We start from the raw sequence: 15,110 nt of genomic DNA on the forward strand, positions 1-15,110 counted from the left end.
GCTTACTCTCCCTTTAAGTGATGCGGCTGTATGGCCTCTACAAAATGTTTCTTTTTTAAAGGAATAATTTGCAGTACTTCCTGATCCTTTTACACCTGCCTACGTGTATGTTTTCCTTATCCAGCTCAGATTTCTCTCAATCTCACCCTTTTACTTCTCAATGTTTTTAATCCTGTGAAAACTTTTTCTTAACCATCTTGCTCTCTGGTCAGTCCCTCCTCCTTGTGGTATTGTGTTTGTCACGTGGTGAAATGTAGGGATATCATCTTATGCGTCACAGCAGCACCCCCTGCTTATTCAAAAGTGGCCCAATTATTGTCGAAGTATGGATGAAAATTGCAATTAAATTTCAAGTAGCAATTCTATGATCTGTGAGGGCCTCTGGCAAATAGACTGAGGCTCACGAGAAAAGCTGGTGCAGTGACAAAACAAAAGTGCTCCTTTCCCTTCTAGTTTGAAGAAAAAGGAAAAATCTGCATGTTTGTATGTGTTAAAAATTTGACATTCAGTTATTACCATGTTGAAGTGAATCCTCATTTGTTGTGTTTATCCAAAACATCCCCTGCAGCAATTATCATTAATGACAAAAAAAGATGATTCAGGAGACCGTGAATCCCAACTGGCACTTTCGACTTTCATTCATCCCACTGGAATGACTGTGCAAATTCGAACATGAACCAACATGCACACTGGCACACGCCTTCTTCCCTGATAACTGACAAGGCGGCAGATGAAATTGCAATTCTAGGGTTGTTCAACAATGAGCCTTTGGGTCCACTACGATATAATGGATGAGCGGCGGTCATGCCAGTCTAAAAGATAGGTCTTGCTGCTGGCAGAGAAATGACTTCAGCTCAATGATAGATGGCCTCCATTTACACATCTGATAAAATCCTAGAGAAAAATGTTATCATCTGCTCTCAAATGGATGCTGCCAAGAGGAGCCTGGTGTCATCTGGTTGGGTGATTACCATTATTGTTATAGTACACAATGTATGCTGTTTGCAAACAATGAATGGATAAATTAAAAAAAGTAAACTGTGGTGTTACATTTGAATTGCCTTTCAGAGTGCATTTTTTGTACATTCCAAATAAGTTAAAATAATATAAAACAACAGGATATGAATACATTCACATCATCAGTCTGTGACTCTGACGCTGCATGTTCTTGCGTGAACCAAGAGATGTAATTTCAGTGTTGCATACAGACACACTGTGGGTCTTGTGGGTGACATTTTTTAGAGACAGCGAGCTTCATTTACATTTTTATTTTTGAGGCAAGTGAGGCCACAGAGGAATGACTGTATCTGAATGTTCTGTCTTTTTATTTATGTTTTTGTATGGTATCTGTAATTGGCAGACACACCTTCGGTTGCTTTAGGGACCCGGCTACTAGCGACCCCCATTTGGCTTTGTCCGCTGACATTCCCAATAAAGGTTATTCAAAACACCTGCAGATGACTGGACACTATTCTGCAGTAAAGTTCTGCTCATTCTCAATAAACCAAAATCTTGAGCCCTAACATTTAAAATATTACCTCAATAACAGTAAAACAAGCTCACGGCAGTTTAGAACAGCAACCATGTTGCAAATTGGACTGTGCAGCTGTTCACACAGCAAAAAAAATAGGCCAAAAGTCTCTGATCCACCAGAAATCCAATCAATCGCCTGAAAGCCAGGTGGTTGATTTCAAACACACCAGCCATTCAGGCAGAAATTTGGCCCAATTCAAAAATGTGTTGGCGAAAACTAAATCTGTACAGTATCTGCAGAGTTCTACAGACCCTCTTCCAAAAATGAACAACAATAAAACTTTACGCGGACAACACATCACCAACAATACAGAAATTTCTTGATGGAAATGGAATAATCGACTGAAAAGCACAGATTCCCTACCTGCAGGCCTTGAAGGCGGCTCTGAAAAGTTTGCAGCTTGATGCTTCCCTGACGAGCCCCTGTATTCAGCTTTCATCTCAACTACACAGCTAGTAACTTTAGTTCTGGGACAGATCATCGAATAAAAAAATCCACCTTGGACATTTTGGAAAGTTATACATGTTTCACATTTATCGACAAAACAACTAAGGAAATTATCTGCAGATTTAATATTTATTTTATTGAAAGGGAAGATACTCATTGGCTGCAGTCTTATATATTCTGTGTAATTCTACCGCAATTCGGCTGGGAAGGTTGTGAGCAAATCTGTCTGTTTTGAGGCTAAGTTCAGTTTTATCTCTGTCAAGTAAAATAAAACTCAAATTATATTACAGCAATGTAGGGAATGTGGGGATCTGATGACTTGTGTGGACATTCAGCATCTTTTATGAATTCCTGCTACCAGTGAGGCCTAACAATGCAAATGTTACCCTAAAAACTTACTACAATGTCAAAAAAATTCAAAAACCCTTTAATTTCTGCATCAGAGGCCTCCTACAACAACATCTGAAAGGTGTATTTTGGCTTTACAGGGTTAAAGATGCACAAAATACATATGGCTGCAAGAAAAACTGTGTCACAACAATGTCAATTATAATAGTTTCAATCTTGTGTCTTGGCATGACTGGGAGGGTTTTGTATTTGTTTTGCCCTGCCTCTTTTCCCCCGCCTCCTTTGCGTTCTTCCCCCTCTGCAGGGCCAGTCGGACGAGGCACACCTGCAATCCCCCTCAATCATCCACTCCATTAAAGACTCCGGAATTCACCCTACTCCCCTGCCAGATAATTCCGTCCCGTTCGTGTGTGCCTGGCTGCCTCGTCGGCCGTGTGTTTTTTGCTCTGTGCCTGAGCTGGTGTTTTGGTGTTCGGTTCCCGGCTGCCACTGGACTCCACCTGCCTGAACTGACAGCTGCTTATTGTTTTCTGATGGAGCTGTGTTTTTTGGTTGTAAATAAACCTTTTTTTGCAGCTACGCACTTGAGTCCTGTCTCTGCTTAGGGGTCTGACTAATCTTCAGGCCGTAACACATGACCTCAAAACCCCAAATATTATAATTTGCATTGGTCCACCCTTATGAACAATATTCCATGCTCGAAAACAGCAACAAGATTGATTGATGAGCAAAATTCAGCACAGAAGCCAGTGGTCCATTCGCAGCGGCATCAGACGATTTCAAGGTAAAAGTCACAACTTATTTATATATTACTATGGAGTTTTGGAAGGATATGTTTATAAACCTTCTTTAATACAACCACAGAGCAGTTTTCAAATGTTACATATATTTCAAAAAACCATTAATACACATACAGATCCATTAAAGCCACACCCTTTCAATAATTATTACCAACAATGTCCTTAGCCAACCTCAGGATGGTAACTATACCATCAAATACAGAAGTGCTGACTAGAGGTAAACCAGGATAAAACATACACCAATACACTTCAGGCAGCTGTCACAAGAAGCTTTGTCTATATCAAATATTGATAATTGCTAATATATTATTGGGATGAGCATCCTGCTTTTAAGGATGGTGTTAATAGACTACTCCACTGATTTAGCATTACACTCTCACACAACTCCAGACAACAAGATTTGGGTGTGTTATGTGGCTCGGCAGTTCAGGTGTGTGAACGGGTGAATGTGACTTTAACTATGAAGTGCTCTGGGTGGTCGGTAAGACTAGAAAAGCACAGTATAAATACAGTCCATTTACAATTTTACCATTCATGCTAGAAAACAGCTGATGTAGCTCTGATTTACTAGCCTCAAGTAGGGACATTATTTATGTATAAGAAAAGACTGTCTGCTAATGTTTGTTGTGAATCTAAATGATGAACAGGTCATTAGAAATAACGTGTTTTATAGGGTGATAGAGACAGAGTATTTTATTTATTTAAGGAATAAAAAAGATTCCTAAAACCCTGAGATCAGATTACTTTTGTCCCCATTAATCCGTGTGGCTAATTGTTACAGCAGCGTACATTTGATGACCTTTTCAAAATAAAGAAAGATATATCTTTATTGTCAATGTCTTAAGACAACAAAACACAGTTTACCGGCTCACAAGATTTGACAATATAAATAGCAAAATATAAACAATTAACTAATAAAAAAGAAAATCTGACATACTGGGTTTCATGGACAAGTGCTCCACTTTGTGAAGGGAGAAAAAGAACAGTATTACATCAAAATGGAAGGTTCATGCAACAGCACTCTCCCAAAATATGCTTGTTTCCTGGAAATATCGCCTTCACTTCAATTTCAAAAATGTGCAAAACAGGAACGTGAATGCCCAGGGCAATTTCAGCAAGTAAAAATAAGTGGCTGTCATCAACCATTTTCATCGTCGTGCTCATCGACTCAATCGTGTCTGCCACAGAGGTTTGCGGGATAATGCTAGCGATGTCTTAGCCTGTTATCTAACGAAGAACACCGAGCACATTACGGATATTGGACCTCGAAAATATGGATCACTGTTCAATGTTTGAACTAACCCTAATCCAAAAGTATTCAGATTCAATGACTTGTTTTCGGGGCTGCACAGTGGTGTAGTGGTTAGCACTTTCGCCTCACAGCAAGAAGGTTATGGGTTTGAATCCCGGTTCAAACCAACCGGGGCCTTTCTGTGTGGAGTTTGCATGTTCTTCCCGTGTATGCGTGGGTTCTCTCCGGGTTCTCCGGTTCCTCCCACAGTCCAAAGACATGCAGAATGGGGTCAGGTTCATTGGAGACTCTAAATTGACGGTAGATGTGAATGTGAGAGTGAATGGTTGTCTTGTCTCTGTATGTGGCCCTGTGATAGGCTGGAGACCCTTTCCAGGGTGTATTCCGCCTCTCGCCCATGTTAGCTGGGATTGGCTCCAGCCCCCAATTGACCCTTAAATGGATAAAGCGGTAGATGATGGATGGATGGACTTGGTTTTCTTAATGCAATGGATTCTATCATTGCTAAAAACAAAAGCTCAAATGTAATTGGTATTCAGTTACTATCATCATTTTGAAGTAGTCAGACCCAACCCAGTTGATAGGTTATGTGCATTTAGTATTGTTGTTGAAGAGCCAGGTTTGGCGGATGGCCGACTTTGCCTACCACTGGTGTAGAAGGAGACATTAACTAATATTCAAATATCTGTGTACAGTTAAATTCAGGTTCACTACAATAAGCGATAAAACCCTTAAGATTTCACCATGGTAACTTGGCTCATTTTATGTTTTACTGTTTGTTACATGATCATAATGAATTCCGTTTGGAGGATTATAAAATACTCAAGTTATGTCTTGTGTTTTATGTTGTGTAAAGTTATGTCCATGTTTGCTAAATGTTTAACCGTTTATCAGTTATTATTTTTTGGGGATATCGTGTGCATATTGCAATAAATAACCTGACAAACTAACTCTACATCAACACACTTGACCAACTTTCTTATGTCACCCTTTTCTACATATACAACTGCAGAATACTACAATGTGTTTTACCATTTACAACTGGAACCATCCACACGGTATCATTTGAAAAACAAGCAAATTATTCACTGACTAATGTGGAGATAAAACAGTCCCTGCAAGAAAACATTACAATTTGCAGCTGTTAGTGTCATTATAAAGGAAGATGTGTGTTTTTGTTTATGAATCCTATCAGATTGGTATTAAAACTAACATTATAGTCATTATGGGTGAACAAAATATTTCCTGCTAATTTGGAGATTAATACAATTTTCAGTCTCACGTCATAATCTCACACCTAGGTGGCAAACTCAAAGCAATCTCAAAAGAAAAGGTTTGATATACGAGGGAAAAAACATCTTATAATTAAAAAGAGATGCATATACCAGGGCAGTGTTATTCAGCTTTCATTTAATACAACACTGGATTGTTGGTGTTGCTGTGTTTTCACTGTGTAATGATTAATTTCTTCCTTTTGGATTTGGCAATGCATCAATATCTCATTAGTATCTGCCTTTCAACGCCCGTCCAGATTGTGCAATAAATCACCACATTCTGCACCTTCTGATGTGCAATTTGTACTGGCAAGTTTACCTACACAAAATATCAAAAATACAGGAACAATAAACATGCAGCCTAGTATACAGAATGTTGAGTAAAAAAAGTGACGGAATCGTAAGGTAGCAGATCTCTTTTACCACCAACACCCATCATGAATATTTCATTCCAAAATGTATTCTCCTTTTGAAAGTTTATTTATTCTTGTCATCTTCTATATTCAAATGGCAGCCTGTTGACGCCACCCTCGGGCTCCATCATCTACAGTGTTCTCCATGTGAAACAGATTTCTGCATTGGCTTTAAATGCATCACAAACACTGTATATTTCACAGCTTGCCCACAGCAGCTCTGGCATACTGTGTGCGCTTACTCATAAAGTCAAAACTTTGTTATATTCCCAAACAATTTTCATGTGTCCTCGGGCAACGTTCACTTTTTTTTTTAACTCCTGAATATCTGCAAATTCTTAGCTGCTGCCCAGTGAACTATTGAAGTACTTGCTGCAGTGCACACACGTGAACACAATGAACTGATGAGGCCTTGAGACCAGGTCTGAAATACAGAAGCAGCTCTTGCAATGCCTGAAGGACCTACAGTACTGGGGTTTGCTCATGCTGTCTCTATGAGAGAATGTAATGTGATGGAGCGCATCCTGAGCCAGGGTTTGATAGGAAGCAGAACACCGGAGTGGACCGCTTATACAAAATGTTTCCACTAGATATCTCACTGGACTGAGCAGACGCTCCTGAGTGGAACATATTGGCATTGAGAAAGCCCATGAATGATAGTGTAATGGCAATGGATTGCAAGCCACCAATAAACACTAAATAAAAAGAAGAAGAAGCAGTGAGAGAAGTGGCAACGATAGACTGTAGATAAAAATAGAATTTGTGACGGAATGGAGCCAATGCAGAAGTGCCTGAAGCCTGTATTCTACAGAATCACCAGCAGAAGGCAACTCACTGGATCGTTTCTGTAGAAGTCCGTGAGAAAATGAGTCAACTTCTCACTTGATTTATAACGACAGTAAACCTTTCCATTACATTAATTTAGCAGATGCTTTTATCCAAAGCGACTTATGATAAGGGCATTCGACCATGAAGATATTACCTAAAAAGTGCAAAAATCAAGAGAGTGCATTATCATTTATGAAAAATGGCCCAAAACAAATTTGGGGATTATTATTATTATGACTTTTTTTTCTTGGGGAGCTTTTGACCTCAATTGCTAGCTTCAAGTGTTCTTCAGTACAGCAAGCTGTTCATTTTAAATTGTGGTATCATTTAAAATAAAATAGACAATAAAGTATTGTAGCGTGGATACAGCTTGATTGATAGCTGGTACCATCCAACCGGTGCATGGTTGCAGGTATAGGTGGGCGTGCAATGGATGAGCTTTCAGTCGGACCGACCCCCAATTCTACATCCCGTTTCAAATAAAACCAACATATGGCAAAATTCGAAACTCGAGGCTTCAAGACGGCAGATCACAAACCAACGGGTGACATCACAGTGCATTGCAACTTGGCGGCACCACAGTCAGCAAGACAACTGAGTGAAATAAGGTGTTTTTTTTTAATTTATCATGACAACAATTCAACTTTGTCTTCTTTAAAATAGGAAACGTTGTCACATTGGTGCAGTTTTATTTTTCTTTGGGATACAGTCTACCACGTCTCCTCTCATCGTCACCCAAAAAATGTACATGAGAAAAAACCCTACACAAAATGAATAAAGCACGCCCCCACCGTTCGACTGAAATATGATCTCCTCGTTGATGCCAGTAAATTTTGCACAGTTCGTCAGCCACTAGTGGTTCTACATAATATGTATGTTAATCACAATGTCAAATTGCTTATTACTAATACAACACAAGTTGGATTTAGCACGGTGAGGGCCGCTGATGCGGGGTGCTTTTACTTTGCCAGAACCTGTCATGATGACAAATGTCAGTTCAGCTGGTTCACATAAAATCAAACCGATTTAAGCCCCAACTCGCTCGCTCTCAGGCTTTGAGGCTGTAACTATCAGTTATTGTCATCATTAGTTATTGTGCCAAACGTGTTTTTTTTATCATTTGATAAATTGTGAATTTGAGATGGAATCTATAAGCACCATCAAAGTACACTATCATGTCCTGCCCTGTACTGTGGTGGGCTCTGTTATTAGTTCGGGGTAAACAGGAATCCAGCGGGGGCCCAACAGCAAATTTTTGCTCATGGCAACTTCATTTAATTTGTTAAATTAATCCAGCCATAAACGGGTGCCATCTGATAACATTGACACAGATCTACTTCAGACCATGTCTGTTGTCACTTTGTACACATTTGCATCATTAGTGTTCGGATTTACTGAAGTGACAACAAACAAAAACTGCCATAGGAATCTTTCGCACTGCATTGTCCTGGGCACACATACACTAAGACTTTGATAAGAGCCACAAAACAGGAAGTAAACAGAGAGCAGTCGACCAGGTCATAAAGTGACCTGTGGTGGGAACAACATGCTCCCACTGTATCACACACACAGAAACCCTTCTACCTCTGGCGACCTTCTCTCACACTGATTACCTGGAGTAACAGGGTGACCTATCATGCGTAAGTGTGTGTGTGTGTGTGTGTTTTTGTGTATGTGTGTGTGTGTGTGTGTGTGTGTTTGTCAGAGGGGAGGAACAGAGCTCCCCCATTGGCCCTGCAGTCAAGGCTGGGACTGTACACGCTGACAGCGGTCAGCACAAAGAGAACAGCTGACGTGGCCCAACTGCTGACTGACCACAGGGGACTGGACTCCAGTCTCAGCTGTGTGCGTGCGTGCGTGCGTGCGTGCGTGAGTATGGTGTATGTTTGCACAGCAAGTGCTTTAAACAAAAAATATTTGCTGGATTCTTAACCACATGCGAGAGGAATGCAAAATTCAAGACTAGGATGGAAAATCCTGGGAGATATGCTCCCCCCCGCCGCCCCCTGAACCGATAAGTATTTATAGCCGTGTACAAACGATGAGTGAGCAAATATGTTAATGATGTCATAGGTTAAAAAGCCCTGACAGTATTGCACTCGGCGCAAATAAATAGAAGCAGGTTATTGCTGCAGAAGCAGCTTTCCCGAGCAAAAGTACATTTTGTGAAGGCGGTATTTCCAGCGGATGCGGCGGTGTAACTGGTGGCATCTGAACTTGTGCTGGGAACATCAAAATATCTGTTTGACTGTAGAGCTAATCATTCATCACCACGGATGCAAGGGAGGCGGGAGGGAAGCTACTGTAGCAAGGCACTAGAAGTTAGTCAAATATCACTGTTTACTTCATCTTACAGTATATCTCTGGTTTTGTTGGACCACAGCAGCCGAGGTTGAAAATCAATGAACAGGACACTTTGAGGACCATTATAGATTAACAGGATTTTTATGTTATTCAGAATGAAGAACTTTTTGTTTTTAAGATATGTTTTTTGGCGTCCTAAGCCTTTATGATAGGATAGCTGGTAGTCTGAAAGGGGGAGAGAGAGAGAGGGGAAGACAGGCAGCAAAGGGTCGGGTCACAACCGAACCTGCGGCAGGTGGATACGAGCCTCCATACATGGGGCTCCAGCTCAACCCCAGAAGTGTTTATCTTTTATGGTGATTCCACGGTTCAGTTTACTCATCACTCAGCCGTAGAAAACTGTAACGTGTGTAATATCATGTCTGGCTCTGAATGATGTCATAGTTATGTCATCAGGGTTAGCTCGGCTTGTATGAAGTCACCAACAGACTACGAAGGTCAAATTGAGGGCTCTTTCACGCCGCCCTTTTTGCTCCAGACATTTGGACTTTTTAGCAGGTGTGAAACATGCCTCAGACCCAGGGCCAGACCAAAGGACGAGATAAAACTGAACCATGGTTCGGTTCGTTACCGAACATCATTAGTGAGAACAATTCTTTGGATGGTTCGGACTTTCGGACCAATTACAGGAAAAGGAAGTGTAAAAATTGGCCTTGGTAGCACCTAGGGAGAGAAGGAGATGAAATATTTCATTGCAATTTGGTCCTACGAAACAATAATAAGTCAACTTGAAAAAACCCATGAAAATGCCAAAATGTATAACTTATTTTCTGAGAGGATACGAGAGGATTTGACAACACACCAACTTGAGGGCACGCCCGTCAATAAACCAATCAAAGTCAAGTGAAGGGAAGCGCAGCCCACGTAGGTGATAACGACAGGACATATGTTTGTCATGTAAAGCTCGCAAAATGGCACACTAAAGTGCGAAACCAAAATCCACCGGATCAAATGTATGCAATGAAAAAAACAAAAACAGCGTCCACCAGTATGATGGTTCAGACTTTAGGACCAAATACGGGTTTTTCACCCATTTAACCAAAGAATAGAAAAGAAGTGAAAAAGAACTAGCTTAGCAAATGGAGACCAAATATTTAGTTGTTATTTTGTCTGACATCAAGTGAAAAAAAATTACATAAAAGTGCCGAAACCTATCATTTGTTTTTTGCGAAAGGTTAAGAGAGAGGACGCCCTTCTGAACCTAAAACTAAGGGAGAGGCAGCACACATATAGGAGATATAATGATGACAGGATGTAGTTATGTCATGTAAAGTACTTTAGTGCACTCGCCAGAACTGCAATGTGAAACCAGAACTAGGGGCGGGCGATCTGATGGTCTTATATCAGAAGCGATCTTAATTTGGCATATGTTCAGATTTTCAGAGGAATCAATCAGATCGCGGGGGAGTTTCTGCAACGCTCTGGAGGATACCATAATGACTCCAATACAAGACATTATTATTATATTATTTTTTTAATGGAAAGAGTACCAGCGTACTGAGATCTGTGTGAGACGCTCAGACCTGCTCTGATGGCGCAGAGTGTGAACCGGTCGAAAGTCAGGTTGTACTTCACCAAAATCGACGGAGACAACACTCGTTGACACAAGTGTAACAAATATTTTACAAGTAAAGACGGTAACACGAGCGATCTGTCTAAACATTTAGTGAAAGTGAAAGTACACTCTACTTCTGCTGGTCCAAGTCAAAGACTGGATCTGTTCTTTTTTAAATACATTTCATTTATATTTGTCTTTCTGACATAAGATGCTCACTTTTTTTCTTTTTTGCTTGGCTCAATTGTTGATGTTTTTTGATAGCCTACATGGTGAGAAAAATCATGATTCAGATCATGGATCGTGATTCTATCCCAAAAGATCGGGATATGATCTTTTGGCCAGATCGCCCACCCCTAACCACAACTATAACCACATCAAATGTGTACGATGTAATGAAACCCTGGACATTCAGGGGTGAAAACAGTCAATGAAGCTGGCCGGTTACATTATGGGAAATGCAGGATCCAGCATTTTGGAGACTGATCCACACTGAGGCAGGATATTTCTGGACATACAGTATATTCTGTCTTCACTCCGTATCCCCCTGCTTATATGAAAGTGTAGTACTAAAGCACTGGCGTTCACCTTTATTAGGGTTTTTAATTCACTGCAAGTTCCTCAATTAGGTTTCCAGAAAGCCTACTCTATCAGAATTAGAGCTGTAGCAGCTGAATGACAAAAAAATTAATTGCCAACCATTGTGATAGTGGATTCATTGTTAATGTAATTTATCAAACAACTGCTTTTCTGTTCAACATCATTGAAAACATAATATCTGTCCATAAAGCTAGACTGTCCCCTCGGGTTCTGGGGAATTTTAATGGATAGCCTGTTATAGACTAAACAATGTATTATTATGATAATCATAATGAAGAAAAACCATCAACAGATTACAGAAAAGAATCAGCCTTAATCCCAGTATATGTCAATATGTGCCTCTAATCCAGGACCATATACTGTACATGATGGATCCATTTATAGAATTTGTCGTTTAAAATTACATTAGCCCCTGGATGGTAGGAAATGTTTTCAACCATCGAGATGGCGGGAAAAAACAACATCAAGCAACAGTAAATTTAAAAAAATGTGTTTATTCGAATAGTGAAGGGTTTTTCCATTAAAGCCAATACAAACCATGTAAAATCACCCAGGATATCTTCCTCGCAGGCTGACTGCTCAGTAGCAGAGCGCTGGCTGCCATCTTCGATTTTACGTGGTTTGTATTGACTTTAATGGGAAGTACCTTTTTTCTGTCTGAATCTCTCTCTTGTGTTAGTTCGCAGCAGCCTGACATCCCGTTTATCGCAGCTAGTAAATCCAGGCGAGTTGCAGTAATAGTTATATAGTATAGGTAGGCCTAAGAAAAATTAATAAATAAAAACAAATGCAGCCAGCCAGCAGCTGTAGGTGCACTTAATTATTGCATTGGATATATATACATGAGCAGCAAATTTTGGTAAATTCTGCTTGTGTTTGATATTTCACATTAGGTACTATTCATTTAAATCAATAAAGTCTATTTTTTATAATAATTAAATAATAAAGTGAGGTCTAAGTGTCACAGGTTTGAAGGAAAATGGGGAAAGGGACTATTTAAAAACTAAGACAACAAAAAACAGACTTACAGTCTTTAAAGGAAAAATAAACACAAGCCAACTCTCCAAACCTCAAATCCAAAACTCCAAAATAAACGGCATAATAGAATTCTTGAAATTCTGTTATTGCTTTTGGTTTTGGGTGTGCCCCCCTGAGATTTTCAGTCGCCTCATATGGCCACCCCTGTAAAAAAATTCTGGGCACCCCACTGCCCAGGATCAGGGCTAGCTATATATATATTTTTTGGGGGGGGATTAGTGCAACACCTGGGTCTGTACACGGAGAAAATACTGGGAAATGATAAATGATCAGGAAAATGTCATTCGTCCAACATCCTAAATCCAAAGAGAAAAAAACAGCAAATAAAGCAGCATTCCTCTCACATCCAGTATACACCCAAATGTGATCTAATCTTAATGGTGCTCAGACTTAGGCCCCGTGTTTATCAGAAATGTTGAATGTACAGTGACAAGTGGTGACCTATGAAAGTGTAAAGCCTCTTAACAGCAATCGCCAGGCTGGAATTGCGAATAAATAATTACACAACACCAAGACGGGGCAACCCATGTGGCTCCATACCAACGGCGTCTTTTCAAATTAAAAGCCTTGGTCGGTGACGAGAAGAAAAGTGTAGCCGATCACTCCGATTGTACATTACACAAACATTCACTGGAAAGCATATTTTCTAGCACTCGGGTGTTGAGATTCAACCCAAGGCGCGTGAACTTCGGCACAGCTGACATTCCCTCACGCCTGCCATGTTAAAACACAACACCAGTCACACCCACTGATACACACATTTACCATGGTGCTCTGACACCGCTTGTTCTCTCCTGAATATAACATCCATGGTGTTACAGGCTGTACTGTACAGTGCGCCTTTCAACCGGATCCATATTACGCAATACGCGTGTCAAGCGTGCGTAGCCTGTGCGTGAGGCTGAACAATCCCGGATCAAAAACCACATCCACGGAAGACGTGGCGGAGAAGTGGACATTTGGTTCGGTTGCGTGGTTCCACCCTGACGGGGATGGTAAACACAGCCGCCCGCCCACATGGGGTCTCTCCGGCCCCGGAGCAAACAATCTGGTGACACAATAAACTTTGGCAGCGCCCATGGTCGGCGCACAGCGCGCGGGAGCCGCAGACTGACAGCCAACTTACTTTTCCTGCATCGCGTTCTCCTTGATGGCCCCAAGGCTGGAGTGGCCCCCCTGCTGGAGTCTGCAGGTGGCCAGGTGCCGCTGGTACTGATCCTTCAGACAGGCGTTCTCCTTGCAAAGATCCTTCACCTGGAGCTCCAGCTCTTCGATCCGGACCCGCTGCTTCTCCAGCAGCCCCTGCTGGGTCGCGATGATCTTGTTTAGCTCCTGTAGGTACTCCGCCGCCTTGCTGGGGTTCTCCGTCGGGTTCTCCATCTCGTAAAAGCCCCGTTGCCCGTCCATGAGGGCGATATCCACACGGGCTGGGATGCGAGCCCCTCTCCGTCGCTCTCACGCGCGCACAAACAAACAACGCGCTCAGGAGAAGTACCGCTGAGCGCTGTCACATCCACAGATCCTCCTTCGCTCCGACATGGCTGCTCTGAGGTGTAGTGGCAGCCGCTTTGCTCTGAAGTTGTCCGGGTGTGTTGCGCTGCCACCGCCGCGTCCACAAGCTCTGCAACGCAACAGCCCAACTAAAGCCCCAGCCAGCCGCTCCGCGCACGGGAACCGCGTTTAACCCTTTCACGGCTGGAGGTGCGGCGCTCCGACTGCGCGTTCAGCACGCACACTCGGATTAGGTGCTCGGTGCTCTGGGGGGAGAAGAAAAACCCACAACCCCCCCCCCCCCACGCGCACAACGAGTTCGTGTATTTCATGTGCATCCACTCAACAGGTAGGTTGAGTTTGTGTTGCGCAGTGACAGGGTCACACTTCACCAGGACTGTAGATCTTCATTCGCGTCAGCTCGTGCGTTTGTTCATGCATGAGGCAGCCCACCACCTCCACATCCCTCCAGCACCTCCGGCATGCAAACGCAAGTTTCCTGATATAGCCTGGACAACAAGTAAAAAAAAAAAAAGAGACGGTAGAAGAATTATGATTAAAAAAAAGTACTAATATGTTTATAAAATAATTTACTTTGAAAGACCTGTTCTTGAACGCATCTTTAAACTGCCCTTCAAGCGCTGCTGGGCCACAGCTCGCCCCTGCGTTTCTCCCTCTCTTCTTCAACTGTAAATCATATGCTGATATATTACATTTCACAGATCCATCAGGATGATGTTAGTGTAGTGCCTTTTTGGCCACCTGGGGGCAGCAAAACGAGATTTATAGTGTCCACAGAGGCAAAAATGTTCATAAACAGTTCACCTGTCGAAGAAATGGAACACAAATACTTTTAATTTGTATGAATCAATGACTTTTATTGATTATTGGAGTACCTGTACCTTTACAAATCAGCAGCAAAAATAAAAACACTGGTTTTAAACCACACACATGGGTCACACAAGAAGGAAAAGACATAAAACAGCATCAAAACAGTTTCTTTAGAAATATTAAAGTAGACAGCTGCTAGTTACAGGCTATATAAGAACAGATACTGTATGCTTTGAGTTGTCCACTGAGTCAGCAAGTCTAAACTGTGAAGATAGAATGAGCCGCCTCATTCAAGAACACGTTTGTATTTGTACTCTAAAGTTCTTGTTCATTTG

The 15,110-nt window shown here is 41.6% G+C and overlaps 1 protein-coding gene across 2 annotated transcripts in view; it reads right to left on the bottom strand.

Annotated features, from left to right (window-relative positions):
* The window catches only part of iqsec1b (IQ motif and Sec7 domain ArfGEF 1b), a 186,607-nt gene extending 172,534 nt beyond the window's left edge, over nucleotides 1–14,073 (bottom strand). Inside the window, exon 1 of one of the 2 annotated variants that reach the window (XM_035631261.2) lies at nucleotides 13,580–14,073. In XM_035631261.2, the coding sequence (XP_035487154.2) occupies nucleotides 13,580–13,860 (281 nt within the window). In that variant the 5' untranslated portion in view covers nucleotides 13,861–14,073. The remainder of the gene's footprint in view (nucleotides 1–13,579) is intronic. The other variant, XM_035631264.2, reaches the window with a different exon arrangement.
* Between the last annotated feature and the right edge of the window lie 1,037 nt (nucleotides 14,074–15,110).

Source organism: Scophthalmus maximus, chromosome 6, assembly GCF_022379125.1.
Source record: "Scophthalmus maximus strain ysfricsl-2021 chromosome 6, ASM2237912v1, whole genome shotgun sequence".
Lineage (NCBI taxonomy): Eukaryota > Metazoa > Chordata > Actinopteri > Pleuronectiformes > Scophthalmidae > Scophthalmus > Scophthalmus maximus.